We start from the raw sequence: 14,672 nt of genomic DNA on the forward strand, positions 1-14,672 counted from the left end.
AGATAAAAAACGGGATCTAAGTGTCATTTTTAATGTGGGTTTCTTTGATCACGAATGCACCTCTTTTATTATGAATGTGCCTTTCTGACCCTGTTTCTGTAGAAATGTCTTTTTCTCGGGCCCTTGTCTGCTTCTTCCTTCTACTCTTAAGGACCCTTGTGATGCGTTGGGTCCGCCCCAATTCTGAGGTCAACAACTCAGTGTTTTTAAGCCACTCTTGCACCCCTTCCACTAGATCCTTCTCTCACTACTTCCCCTCCATAAGGTAATCCATTGTTGGATTCCATGCTACTCATTCATTTGCTGTGGTTTATAATTTGTATTTGTAGTAAAAAAAAAAAATGTAACACTGGATTACATTTATGTATAGGCACACGTGCAGAGGTGTACTGGTTTATGATGTAAAAAGTTACTACTGTGGATCCTAGTCAAAAAAGTTTGAAAGGCCTGGCTCTAGAAAAACCCTTGGCAACTATATCAGGGAATATATACCACCATGGTGACCCTAGCAACATTGTCATAATTGCAAAAAATGGAAAACAACCCGAATATTTATCAACAGTATAAAGGATAAATAAAATTTGAACTTTTTCTGCTCTGGAAGACTGTACAGCAGTGAAAATGAATGAACTCCAACTGCAGGGACCATCGTTGATTCAGCGCAAAAACAACGTTGACTGAAATAAAGCCAGTTGTAGTAGAATATGTACAGTATGATGCTATTTGTATAATGAGCAAAACTAAACAATAGTGTGGTAAGACTATATAAATAAAAGTGAGTACTACGTGCAGACCATAAAACTATACATACGTGCACACACACATCTATATACACACGTGTATACATACATACATATATACCATGAATTCTTTATCTGTCATCTATCAACAGACCACTATCTTGGCTATTGTGAATAATGGTGCAGCTAATTCTTTGAGACAGTGATTTTATTTCCAAATAGAACTATCATGCAGTCTAGCAATCCCACTTCTGGATATATATCCGAAGGAAAAAAACTCACTATCCTTAAGTGTATATTTCCTTTTATTTACCTTGCTTGGAACTAATTTGGCTTCCTGAATGTGGGGGTTGGTAACTTTCTTCAATTCTACAAAACTCTCAGCCACTAACACTTTTAAAATTGTGTCTATCCTGTTCATTCTATTCTCTGCTTCAGGAGCTACAATTAGATGCATGTGAATTTCATCACCTTTTACTTAATTTCACCTCTCTTTCATATTATCCATGTTCTTGGCCCTCTGTGACACATTTTTCTGTACTTTTTCAATTCTATCTTCTAGTTCAGTAATTCTCTCTTCAGTGATGATAAATACTATTCTGACAACATTTAACTTTTCTGAAGTTCTGTTGTGTCCTTTTTTGAAATTTGACTGCTCATCTGTTTGTTCCTTTGTTAACTTTCATTTCCATTTTTGTTTAAATGCATTAAATATCTTTGGTTTATATCCTCTATTGGATAATTTCCAATTCTGCAGTCTTTGCAGGCCTCATTCTATAGCTTTGGGGTTTTTTTTTGTTTGTTTTTTTCTGATACTAATGAAGTCATTTTTTTCCCCTCATGTCTTTAGTGGTGTTCTATTCTGAGTTAATTTTCCTTAGAACTTTATCTGTATGCAAATTTTAGAGCGGGTGCAAGAGAGGATTTGAGTTGGGTTCTGCCAGATTCCTGAGAGTACTACCACCCTGAATCTGTGTTTTTTTCTTTTTAAACTTTTCGTTATGATAAATTTCCAATATTCTCAAACAGTGTAATGTATCCTCATATACCCATTGCCCAGCTTTAAAATATTAATATTCTGCCATTCTTGTTTCATCTATTCCCTCTCCCAATTCTTCTCTGGAATATTTAAACTCACACCCTGGACCATTTAAAATTGTCAAGCTTGGACTTCCTTGGTGGTGCAGTGATTAAGAATCCACCTGCCAATGCAGGGGTTCAAGCCCTGGTCCGGGAAGATCCCACATGATGTGGAGCAACTAAGCCCGTGCGCCACAACTACTGAGCCTGTGCTCTAGAGCCTGCGAGCCACAACTACTGAGCCTGCGAGCCACAACTACTGAGCCCATGTGCCAAAACTACTGAAGCCGGCATGCCTAGAGCCCGTGCTCTGCAACAAGAGAAGCCACCACAATGAGAAGCCCGCGCACTGCAACGAAGAGTAGCCCCCACTCGCCACAACTAGAGAAAGCCCACGCGCAGCAACCAACACCCAATGCAGCCAAAAAATTAAAAATATAAATAAGTAAAATTTTAAAAAACGTTTGTCAAGCTGGGGGACTCAGGGACACAAAGAGAGACTGAATTAATTCCCTGACCCACATGAGTGTGAGCTAATGACTCAGAATCTTCAGAGGAGACATGTTTTTCCTTCTCTTTTTTTTTCCAGCTAGAGTTGAGGCTGAGTCAGGAGCCTATTCCCACTGTCTTCCTCCGTGGGGTACGTTTGTCACCACTGCTTTTGGGAATTCAGCTTTATGCTGGATGGGGAAGGGGTGTTTTTGATGGAACATTTCACCCTGCTCAGGCCCTAGGCTTTCATTAGGTCAACAGTTTAGCTCTTTAACACTAGGCTCCAGGTAGAGTGACCAGCTGTTCCAGTTTGTCCAGGTCTGAGGGGTTTCCTGGGATGAGGGACTTTCAGTGCTAAAACCAAGAAAGCCAAAGTCAAACTAGAACAGTTGGTCACCCTAGTTCGAGGTCACCAGAGACTAGTACGTACCCCTGGGGCAAGGGGTACTCTCTCCCCTCTGCATTCAAACTTTCTTGCTGTCCCCAGCCTCTGATCAATTTTTTGCCTGAAGCTCAACCATGCATTTAAGAAAATACGTATATTTTTAGATTATATTCTGTGCTCTTAGGTGTAGCATCCTGTGAAAGGATTTTGAAATCCTAATTCGAAATATTGCCAGATAAAAGGAAGTCTCTGAAGATTTACTTTTTTGAAAACTAGGCCCAGATTTTTAAAAGTATCATATGTTACATAAAAGTCTAGACTTCTGGCTTCTGGTGAGAAATGGAAAGACGTGGCTCCTTAGGGCCAGCCTTCTTCTATGGTGACAACTGGAGCTGGCAAGCAGCTGCTCCCCTAGAATGGGCTGTGTTCTCTCCATTCCTCAAGACTCCCAGCATTCATACAATGTATGCCTGTGAATGTCAAGTCCAGCCCATCTCACTCATTGACGCAGGGGCTTGGTTGAGTTTGCAGCCCCTGACGAAACAATGTACTAAAGGGATCCTTGGTCTCTGATGCCTGCAAGGTGACCAAAAAAGGTACCTAGTCATCATTTCGCATTCTTGGGGTTTATTTAACTTGACTTCACAGCTGTGGACTAAGCACTGGATGATGGCTCCACTCCATACTAGCCATAGTGCTGAGCCACATACATAACCTTTCAGGACATACATTTCCTCATCTGCCAAAGGGTGACCACAGTCCTTAGTCTGCAGGGCTGATGTGAGGATAAAACAAGGCAACATACATACCAGCACTTTGGCCAGTGCCTAGCATATAGAAAGCTCTTGATAAAGAGTGAGTATTGGTATAATATATGACATCGTCTTCTTTCAGAACTTTCTGTCACGTTGGCAGCTTTCTGGTTCAGAGGCTGAGGCGCTCTGTTGTTTGACTTTGTTTTGACCTCCACCTCTTCCTTCCTATGCCATATGTCACACGCACAGTCTTGTATTTACTTTAAGTGGATTAATTGTCTTTTAAGAAATTGAGGGAACTGTACAAAAGGAGGTCTCTCTACAGCTATTTCAGATTCCCCAACCATGTACTTTAGAGCAATAGGCCTTGGGAAAATGTGGGGGGGAAAAGACAAAGCTTATTTAACATAGCCACTTACCACCTGTTCAGTGGGCCCTTTCCCCTCCCAGCACGTGGATTAATTAGTGTCACCCCCTAGGGCTTCATGTCTGCCTCTGCCCTGGCAGCTGAGACCCCTGTCTGAAGAGCACCGCCCTTACCTCTCCTAAGCATCCAAGCATTCCTTCTTGTGCTATTCGGTTTCCTGGCAGGAGGATGGACCAGACTCATGGCTCATTCCTCTAGCGTCTTGCTGGTGCTAATCTGAGAGACGCACTGAGATCGTCAGTCAGTGACACTCAGTGGGTACCCTTCCCAAACACCAGCTGTATTATAACAAGAGGCGTGAGCACTGGTACCCAAAGGAGTTACCCATGGGTAGGACGTTGAGGTACACCCTGACAGATTTCCAGGAGAGTTCTTTTGGGTCAGGGAGCCCTTTGGCAACCCTGAAATAATCCATCCTTTTACACGAATGCGTGACTCTACTCATCATGGCACACCACTTGTGAGGAAACAGTATGGTGACTAGTGCATCTGGTTGGTCCAAGGCTAAAGGAGAGAAAATGAAAATATGTTTTTATTTTAAAAGTCTGAGCATGAGCATCATAGTGACTGGATGGCCTCTTCTTATCGTGTGGGTCTCTTAAAACAATTTTCCACTGTCTATGTATTGTCTGTAGGATTAAGTTCAAACACCTAAGCTTGGCTTTCAAGGTCTCCACAGTCTGGTCCCATCCCACAACACCCCTCTGTCTGTACCTCGTCCTCAAAGCTTGCCCTCTGCTCTAGCCAGGCTGGTCCTCTGCTGATCCCCTTCTGTACAGTGTGCCGTATTCCTATCTCCAGGTCTCTGATTACGCTGCTTACCTGGAGTTGAAGGACATCTCTGTCCCCTTTGCTGATGAAATCCTACCCCTTAGGAAAGTGGTTCCCAAACTCTGCTGCACATTGGAATCACCTGGGGATCTTTACAGAATACTAATGCCTGGCTCCACTCCCTAGACCTTGTGATTTAATTGTTATGGGGTGTGACCTGGGCATCAGCATTTTTAGAGCCTTCCCAGAGGATTCTGATGTGTTGCGGAGTTTGGGAGCCACTGGTGTAAATGGCAAACGCTCTTAAACTTCAGTATCTCACTGTCTCACTCCTGCCTTTTCCTGTTCATGAACATCAACATTTCTGGATTCACCAAAGGTGGGCTCCACACCCTGCCCTGTGGACTCGTTTGTATGGAGAGCATGCCTCTAACTTATCTGTGATTACACCGCATCAGAATTATTTGTTTGCTTCTCTGTTTCCCTACTGAACTGGAGTTCATAGAATATGCGTACTGTGTCTTATTCATCTCTGTATCTTTGGCTTCTAACATAGGGCATGGCTGGGAGAAGATGCTCAATATAGGCTTGTGGAACTAAAGAGAACTCAGCTCCTTGGTGCAATCTGTAGAGCAAATATTTTACAGGAGTAAAAAAGCCACACTTGCAACTCTCTAAGGCTACAATTCTCTATCTCTCTAGTTAAAAACAGAGAGAGGGAGTCATAGACCATGATTCACTATGCTCACGAATATGGAAATCTCCACCAAAGCCTTATCTCATGCCTGCCTCTGGTATTTAGAAGGAAGCAATCATAAGGAACAAGTTGACAGATGACAAAAACAGAGAACCAGCCACAAGGGAGTGAGACACAAGAAGGATGACATGTAATGTTCCAAGCACAGGGCTTTGTACATAGGAGATACTCAATGGATAGAAATTAACATTACTAGTTCCAGTCCTTGGTCAGAAAGAACCACATGGTCCTGTTTCCACGGGCCTACCTTCATGACAGGTGGAATTTATATTTGAGGCTGCCGGATGCAAAGCCCCCCCTTTGCAGTTCGGCGCTTGTGGTTATAGATGCGTGAACTCAGTGCAGCCTCGACAGAAACTTCCTTGCCCAAGCTATTACTCTATAGTACCTCTCAGGTGTCATTTGTATATTTGGACATGCATAAGTATTGTCACCCTGGGAAGTATTCATGCGGATCCAAATTATGTAAAACCACTCCATCCGATTCCTCATCCACAGGTATTATTATCTAAGTGGTCTCCAGTTCAGAGCCAGTCTGTTACAAGTCAACAGCACATTCTCTGTTGAATATCAAAGTTGTTACTGAGAACACCAGTACTTCCCTTTCCCATTTGTTTTGATGATCAGTAGCTCACTCTCTCCACAATTAAGTTAAATATGTCAGCATGCTATTCAAAATGTGACCTTTGACTCAAATGGCCTTCCCCCACTCAAAAAGCTGTGAAAGTCTGATTAGCTTTCTGAGACATTTTAAATTTTATTTTTACTATGAATGTCATTCACTGTGCTTTGGGCACACACACTTGCATTCGGTAACAACTCTTTAGATTTGGGGAAATACCATGCATCCTTCACTTCACGAGAGTCTACCAAGCAGCCTTTTCTTGGTTATCATTTAATTCAGCTTGACTTCTTCCTCAAACTTCTCAAAAGACATTTCTTCCTCTTTAAAGGAATTTCCAAATCCCCTGTCTCCTCTTAGGAGATTATTTTTGATGCTATCACTGGCTGATGTTTTTAATATGAGACAATGTCATTTGAATTCCTACTGACCATTTAATCCCATTAGATAATTAGTGTAATACACTGGGTGAATCTATTACAGTTAAATAGCAAGAAAGAACAATTGGTGTTGGTGATCATTTGTGTAGGCTAGCCTAGTCATTTGCTTGTTGCTTATTAACATGAAAGTTTGACATTTGTTAGGGCAATTTGAAGGAAAAGAATCTAGTTGTATTATTTAACTTATTTCATGAATCTTGAATTTCAATATAGAGCAGGCTTAGTTAACAGTATCCTGTCTTGTAATCAACTCATACCATTTTGATTAAGCCAACACGATTATCCTTAACCACAGAAATGCAAACATTCAGATTCACAGATTTTCTGATTGTTGTTCTTTGTCAAAGATACTAGCTGCTGTTTGGTTAGAAGAAGACCATATTTAGATTTGCTCAGTTGCTGTGATTAGAAATATTCTATGGGTATAAATATTGGCAGGATATATGATAACACTTAGTCTAGACAGAATGAAGAACATTGGGATTCGCAGGGTGCTAAAAAAATATTTTTTCAGTCATTTTTGTGCAATAAAGATAAATAACCACTCGATTTGTTGAGTCCCACTCAGCCTTGAAATGGATGAACTTTTTAAAAGGCCTGTGGTAATACTGATTGGCTAACTCAGGGAACACTTTCAACCCTCTTCTCTCTGCCACCTCATGCAGTAGAGGCTGGGAAGCAACAGACTGACTTTCCCAGCATCCCTTGCACCTAAGATTGGCGTTATGATCTGGTTCTCACTGATGACATGTAACGTGACGTCTATGGTGCGGGGCGGTGATTCTGAGGAATTTTTACTTTTCCTTGTACTTTGTGTCCCAAATGTAGCTGGGATGCCTAGAGTGGTAGGAATTAATTTGCAACCAGAAGTGACAAGCATGAGGACCAAAAAATAGGGTTTCGGATAGAATTGTTGAGCTGCTGCTTCTCTTTTATGTTTCCCTTCCTCCAGACTTTTAATTATATAAGATGATTCCATGACTTTATTCCTTAAGTCATGGCTAGTCAGTTTTGTTGTTGTTACTTGCTGCCGGCAGCAGCTTGTTCGGGTAGGTCTCCACCAGTTTGAGGAGATGAGTCTACAATTATGTGAAGACCAAGTCAGTTCTCTGCCAGAAACAGAGTCCAAATTTACTTCCTTGAGAGTAATCTAAACCAGCACTTTCCAGCAGAACTTTGTATGATGATGGAAAAACAGGCCGTATAGAATATGTGGCCACTGAGTACTTAAAATGTGGCTAGTGCAATTGAGGAACTAAATTTTTAATTTTATGTAGTTTTCATGAATTTAAATTGAACCTGAAATAACTACATGTGACTACTGGCTATCATGTCAAACAGTACAGATCTAAAGAATTGCTAGTCTATAAAAGAATACACAGATTACTATAGCTCTCTCTCGAAAATTCAGCCTCTAACTTTATATTGTACAAGCCCAAGAATACCTCATTATGGAAAAATGATAACTCAGTGGGGCTTTACATAGTGCCATGTTTGAAGGTTGCTGAACAATATTTAACTTGCACATTAGCTAACTACACAGAACTGACACTAATTTAAGCGTTTTACTGACAACTGTACAACTGACATTTTACTGTCAGTTATCACTGACAACTAACTGTACTAAAGGATGTCTTTCTGGAATAATACTCTCATGCAGACTCCACCCATCCAGCTGTTTGTTAAGACTTTTGTATTCCCAATTACAACAGAAAAGAATAATAATGGTGTGCCAGTCTCATTAAGCTGTGAGGGTATGATAACTCTCTGAGATAAACTGTAAATTATAGTTGGGAGAAGGCAGCTGGGTAAGCTAGAAAACCAGCCACAAAACATACCAACATGGCTCTAGGAGTGGTGAGATGCTGAGAGTTGGCAGCTAAAGGTACTCCAGGGAAAGGGCAGGAGCCGTGCGTGCTGATTATACCAGCAACCAGAAAGCTGTAGGGCTGTCATGCCCTAGAGGATAGTCTTCAGTACTGTCTACTACACCCAAATGTGATTTGAAAAAATGATTCTCTCGTGCCTTGATGTTTTGTGTAAAACTAAATAATCAGCATGCTTACATTTCACAGCTATTTTTTAGAGCCCAAAGAACAACTAATTTTGCAAGTGTCCACGGTGGCCCAGAGCTGTTAAAGTTATCATGTCTTCTATCTCCTGACAAGGATCACCGTCGCAGACAGCTACTCTATTACCAGTTACCTCCTGGCTGCTGGAAACAGGTTAGCAAAATCCCTTTGTGTTAGAAACCTGAGTTCCTTCAACGTGGGCTCATGTAAAATTTTAGGACAGAGCTGACAAAGCAAAGGTATCTCTGAGGAAGGACTACCTATAATCAGGGTTTTAACAGAAACGATGAAGAAAATGAGGTGATTTTGGCAAGCCGTATATACTTAATCTATTTAGTTCTATGTGTAAAACATATCCAATTTAAAAAATATTCAATATAAGAAAGCTACCACTCCACACTTCTAACCAATAGTAGTGTTTCCTGAGACAATTACAGAAACTGGATCAATGCAACGTTGATTTTTTCCGCAGAGAGAAATTATTTACACTCAGTATCATTTTCATTTCATATTGACAAGGACTCAGTTGGCATTGCGTTCCTTTGCAAAGACCTATGTTTTCTTCATAGGTTCTGCTTTGACCCACTTATTTTATGGTGGCTTCCAATGCCTAAGAAGATAAAGGTAATCATGCGTGAGAAGTTAAGCCCCAGTCCTGGTAGAGGTGGGCATAAGACATGACCTTTAGGAACACACCGTGTCTGAAATAAGGTCGCATGTAGAAAACATCTCAGTTAAAGGCATATTGAGACATGAATTTTTACCTATGGTATGGCTCTGAAATGCAGAATCTGCAACTGTATCTTCTTCATCCTCTTGCAAGTGTTCATTTGCCTCTTTTATCTGCAGTAACAAGGAAACACTGTGAGTTCCTATGTGCTATATTAAATTGATTGTGTAATCCTCAGAATATTGGTACATTCTATAACAAACATGTGGGTGTGTATGTGTGAGTGCGTGTGTATATATATATATATATATATATATATATATATATATATATATGTATATATATATACACACACACATACATTTTCTTCACTCCATTTTCCCCTACTCTGTCACTTGGCTTTATTACAAGTTTTAATTATAAGATCATGTTTTCAGAAATATAACCCCAGCTCTGAAAGCAAGTTATAGGGTACCTGATTCTACATAAGATTTTCGAGATAACAGCTATAGTTCTTTTTAATACTTAATAAAGTCAGTAACACAGAGCTGCTGGGAAAAATTAAAGTCTAAGGAAACATAATTCTTCCAGGGACAGTGACACCACCACAAGTTATTTTCATGAGAATAAAGAAATACACTTAGATCTGTTGACCTTTTCCTAGAGTATAACTCTCTAAGAAAATGTTATTTTGTTGCTGTTCTTTCCAGAATGAAACGTGAGGTGACTATGATGTGTGCTCAGTGAACCAGAAGGGTGATACATTTACCTAGACTTTTTTCAGGTCAAAAACATCCACCTTACATTTCAGCTGGGATATTCAGAGGCTGAATGCCAGAGTACCAAATGGAACTCGAGCAAGAATCTACTCAAGTCACAGTATTTTACAAATGAGAATTCTGAGATCCAGCCAGTTTCCTTAAACATATGTAAATGCCAACACTCAACCCAGGCCCCCTACTTCCCAATCTAGTAGCAGTAGTAGTAAAATATCAGGAACCATATCAATAATAATAAAAACAGCCAACACGTAACTGCCATGCAGCAGGAGCTGTTGAAGCCCCTCACACCTAGGCTCTCCTACCCTTGCAGTGCTAGGAGGTAAGTGTTATCGTGGCCTCCATTTTGGACATAAGGGGCCTTGAAGAAACAGACAAGAGAAGCAATTGTCCAAGTGGTGGAGCCAGGATTCAAATACAGCAACTCTGGTTTCAGAGTTCTGTTCATTTGGTGGAACTTCGTTATTCTCAAAGTTCCATGGGGCCATGCCAGTGTCGACTTGGCCACAAGGTCAAGACAGCTCATGGTCCTTGGCAGAATGACCCTAACTAGCTCTCTGAAAATACATCCCAGCCAGTCCCCTGGGCAGCCAACGATGATAATGAACTGTGCAATGAACGCAGTGGGGGGACATTAGAGGTTGTCAGTGGATTTGCTCGGGGGCTCGAGTTGAATGCCAAGAAACCATTATTTTATACTTACAATATGGAGAGCCGTATGCTGGTAAACGGACCTTGAGCTAGACTTAGCTTTCTACTTTTTGTTTTTCATAACTAATGGAGTCAGACCAATTATTTACATCTCATGACCATGGTTCCAATATCAGAATGTAATTGGTGCCTAATGCCTACATACTGATGGCCAGGAGATGGAACACTCAGGAGTATGTCAATGCCTGTCTGAACCCTAAAAGGAGAGGGTGTTAAGGGCTGACCATCCAGAGGCCAAGCTTCATCACTTTCTTTCCCCATCAGCTGTCTGTTGTCAGCATTGCCTTGTGTGTTAGTACCTCCAGAGGAAGTCCGCTAGGGAATGGGGGAAGAAGAGCAACAGCAACCAGCTCTCTTTCCAGTATTTATGGACGGCAGAGAGGAGAATCTCTGTGCGCACCATCAGGACTAACGAGTTACTTATTTGCCGTCCGAAGTTCACCCAGCTCAGTGACCTCTTTGTGACAAAGCTACCAAGAAACCCCAAAGGAAGGAGACCCAAACACCTGAATTTCCATGAAGAATCCAACAGGAACTTTCTATTCTCATTTACAGAAACATCAAGAAAATCTATATTTTCAGCCCGTTCCAATACCTAAGACAGGATGCTCCGTATTTTCCCACACCTGTTGGGTAAAACAGTATTTCCTTTGGGTTTTTCTCAATCAACCAATTTTCAACTGGAAGGGGTGGGTGCCATGCTAACCTGTTGCAAAGTGGGTGAATCATCATCTCCATCAGCCTATGAAATTCTGAACAGAAGAATCCAATGATGACCATAAGGTTCTCGTCTTAGAGATGAAGGAAAAGAGGCCTAGAGAGGGTCAGTGATCTGTTCAAGGTTATAAAAGGATGTCAGTTTTAGACTGCGCACTCCTGACCCCTAGTCATGGCTGTGATTTAATTTTTCGGCGGGCCATATTATCACGGTCACCCTTTCCAGACCTTCCCAAGAAGGTATCTTTCTTAGTGTCTGGCCATGAGGTAGGCAGTATTCCAAATATACATAAACTATATTTTTATTTAAGAGTAGCAAAAAAGTTTTCTGTGTGTGGGTGTCAGTGCCCTGCTTCTCTTTACTACTTGTTCCGATGCCTTCGGTGCAACTTAATCACCACCTCTGTCCAAGTATCATAGTTAAGAAGGAAAATAAAAACCATCTTGAGGTCCTACCTGTCAGCTCCTTGTCAGAACTTTTCTAGGGCTTTAAGTGCTTAACAGCAAACGTTAAACGTGGCCTCTTGGGTGTTTATCAGAGGGACTGGGCTTCTAGACAGGGCTAATCACCCCTGAGAAGCGAATGACACATGAGGGGAAATTTTGCATTGGAACGGGATGGATGGAGAATCAACAAAGGAATGGAAAATGGGGGAGTGCCTTTAGAATGGCATACTTGTCAGCTCTAATTATCCATACAAATAGATTTCAATGCAAAGTGGTGAGTAATTAAAAAAATCCATTTCCATATGGAAATGAGGGGCATAATTTATTTTGGCAGCAGATTCCCCTTGCTAATTATATTTCTCATAGGCTGAAATTAAAATTAATTTTCACTCTTGATCACACAGTGGCTGTGTGTTGGCGAAAGGTTGTACAACTTTCCTGGGGGCAAGGGCCTGCCAGCTCAAGATGAAGAATTTGCCGAAGCGAATTCTTCACGTGGCAAAGCACTTCACAGATGGGAATGGTCACAAAACCAAGAAGTTTGGCTCAGCAAACAATGGTGGTTAGAGATTCAGAATTTCTTCAGCCATTGCTCTACCAGGAACAGATACAAATCAATGTCAGGAATGTCCCATTTGGTAAGAAGTAGCAGGTGACTCGTGAGCAATGATGTGGGTTATTTTTGGTTTCAGTTTGCTGCCAGTACTTTGGGCACCTTCTAATGGGGCCCCTCCAACTCTTGCCCATCTTTTGAGCTCTGCAGTTGTACTCAAGAGCTGTACTAAATACCAGTCTCTAACAGGTAACCATTAAATGCCGCTGTACGCATTATAGTCTATTAACCTCTCCCATTAGAAAAGGCTGGGAGGAACGTGCTTACAAAGGACACAGGAGGAAAAAGGGAGAAAATAATTCATTGCTGACAAATATATATACATAACTGCAGAATAAAACCCAATATTTGGGGACACCCTTCATTTGGAATTCTGTGTATACTTCTTCTTTGAATCATCCTAACGAGAACTGCATCCCCAGAAAAGAACATTTTGATGTTAAAGCTCACTGAAAAGGAAAAGAACTTAATGAACCTGTGAGAAAAGAGAAGTGATCCTTGGAGGGAAAACTCCTGGGAGGCATTACCTTTAGAAAAGACAGTCATTTAGAAAACTCTGCAGGGGGAGGGCAAAACAGCCATGCTTCTTATTAGCATCCAAATAGCATTTAGAACAGAATTGCTCAATTAAAGATGTTGAAATTAAAAAATTTTGCAGAACTTAATAAGATGATAACAATTTGTGTAATTATTGTACTATTTTATGCTACTTCATCACCACAGCACAATTTTAATGGGATTGTATTTGATACTTTTTTATTAGCATATGTGATTTTTTCAGACTATGTGACACTGGGTGAAGAGGATACTCATAATTTAAATTAAAATACCCATATTAAAATGGCCATCTCTTTCCAGCAATATGATCTCATTAACGATTTTTATTTTGTCCAGTGACAGCTCAACAGGAGCTGGGAGCTGTTCCTTTGAGACTTCTCATTTCAGAAAATTACCTAAATCCACAGGAAGGAAGAACTTACAACATGGAGGAAGGAGTGTGCATTTCTTTCTGACTTATTTACTTAGTACTGACGCAGTCTTTTCTGGGGATGCCTTTCTCCCCTCTTATAATGATTTTGTAGAATTTAAGTAAAAGTGCAAAGTAACATGGCCCTTGTCTAAATTACACAGAAGTCAGAGCTAAGTGGTCTGTAAATGAGAGCACAAATGGGGACATAAGCCTCTAATTAAGGCTCTGAAAAGAGAAAAATATTTAATTCAGTAAAGCATTAATGAGACTTTTATACATACGGTAGAATGCATCTAGCAATCTTGAAAATGGATATGCCGTCACCAGTGAACTAAGGGGAGGTGTGCTACGTACATGGACTTAATATATGTATGGAAATAATTCTTCTATTATATTACCACAGATTAAAATAATTAAAATGCCTTAGGACCCTCATAACTACATATAGTCTTAGTTTGTTAAGGGCAAAGGATGAGGCTATATTATGGTATAAGATTTTTGGGGTTTTTTTTGGCTGCACCCTGCAACACGCGGGATCTTAGTTCCCCAGCGAGGGATCAAACCCGCGCCCCTTGCAGTGGAAGTGCCGAGTCTTAACCACTGGACCACCAAGGAAGTCCCTGGTATAAGATTTCTGAAGAGTGATTTTATTCAGGAAAAAACTGTGATATGTAATGTATTATGTGCAGCTAAAATAACTAGTGTGAGAAGAATTCTCTGCAACACACTTTAAAAGAAGCAGAACGCAAATCTACCTTGAGTCCCAGTAGGGGAAAATTCCCTTAAACTCTTGATTTTAAAAGGTTCATGGGTATTCACATCAATGTGCTATGGTATAAGAATGTATCTCATTTTGCATCTAATTTCCTTTCTATATAGGCTGATAACATACAATGAATAGGTTTTCACTGCTCTTCTTTTACTAGTCCCCAAGGGGACTATGGCCAATGTCCTTTCTGAAATTAGTAATTTTAGTCCAATCCCCATTGACGATTATAGAGGTGAAAAAAAATTGCATTTTACCTTTGAAAAAATGACTAGCTGTTCAACTATCTAGGTTAATAATATTCCTCTGTATGGAAAGCTTCCCAGCCTGACTGATTTCCTCTTGCAGCTAACTAGAAAATTAGCTTATCCCTGTGGATTATCTATATTTGGTGGTTAGGGAATCCTTGTACTTCACAGAGGACAATAAGAGTGTTTCTTGCAGATACTCTGGAAGGA

The 14,672-nt window shown here is 40.6% G+C and overlaps 1 protein-coding gene across 2 annotated transcripts in view; it reads right to left on the reverse strand.

Annotated features, from left to right (window-relative positions):
• NCKAP5 (NCK associated protein 5) overlaps positions 1-14,672 on the reverse strand; it is a 991,644-nt gene that overhangs the window by 80,359 nt on the left and 896,613 nt on the right. For both annotated transcript variants that reach the window (XM_060106265.1, XM_060106266.1), the window contains exon 15: positions 9,306-9,384. In XM_060106265.1, coding sequence (XP_059962248.1) covers positions 9,306-9,384 — 79 coding nt within the window. The remainder of the gene's footprint in view (positions 1-9,305; positions 9,385-14,672) is intronic.

The sequence above is a fragment of the Mesoplodon densirostris genome, chromosome 8, assembly GCF_025265405.1.
Source record: "Mesoplodon densirostris isolate mMesDen1 chromosome 8, mMesDen1 primary haplotype, whole genome shotgun sequence".
NCBI classification, from domain to species: domain Eukaryota; kingdom Metazoa; phylum Chordata; class Mammalia; order Artiodactyla; family Ziphiidae; genus Mesoplodon; species Mesoplodon densirostris.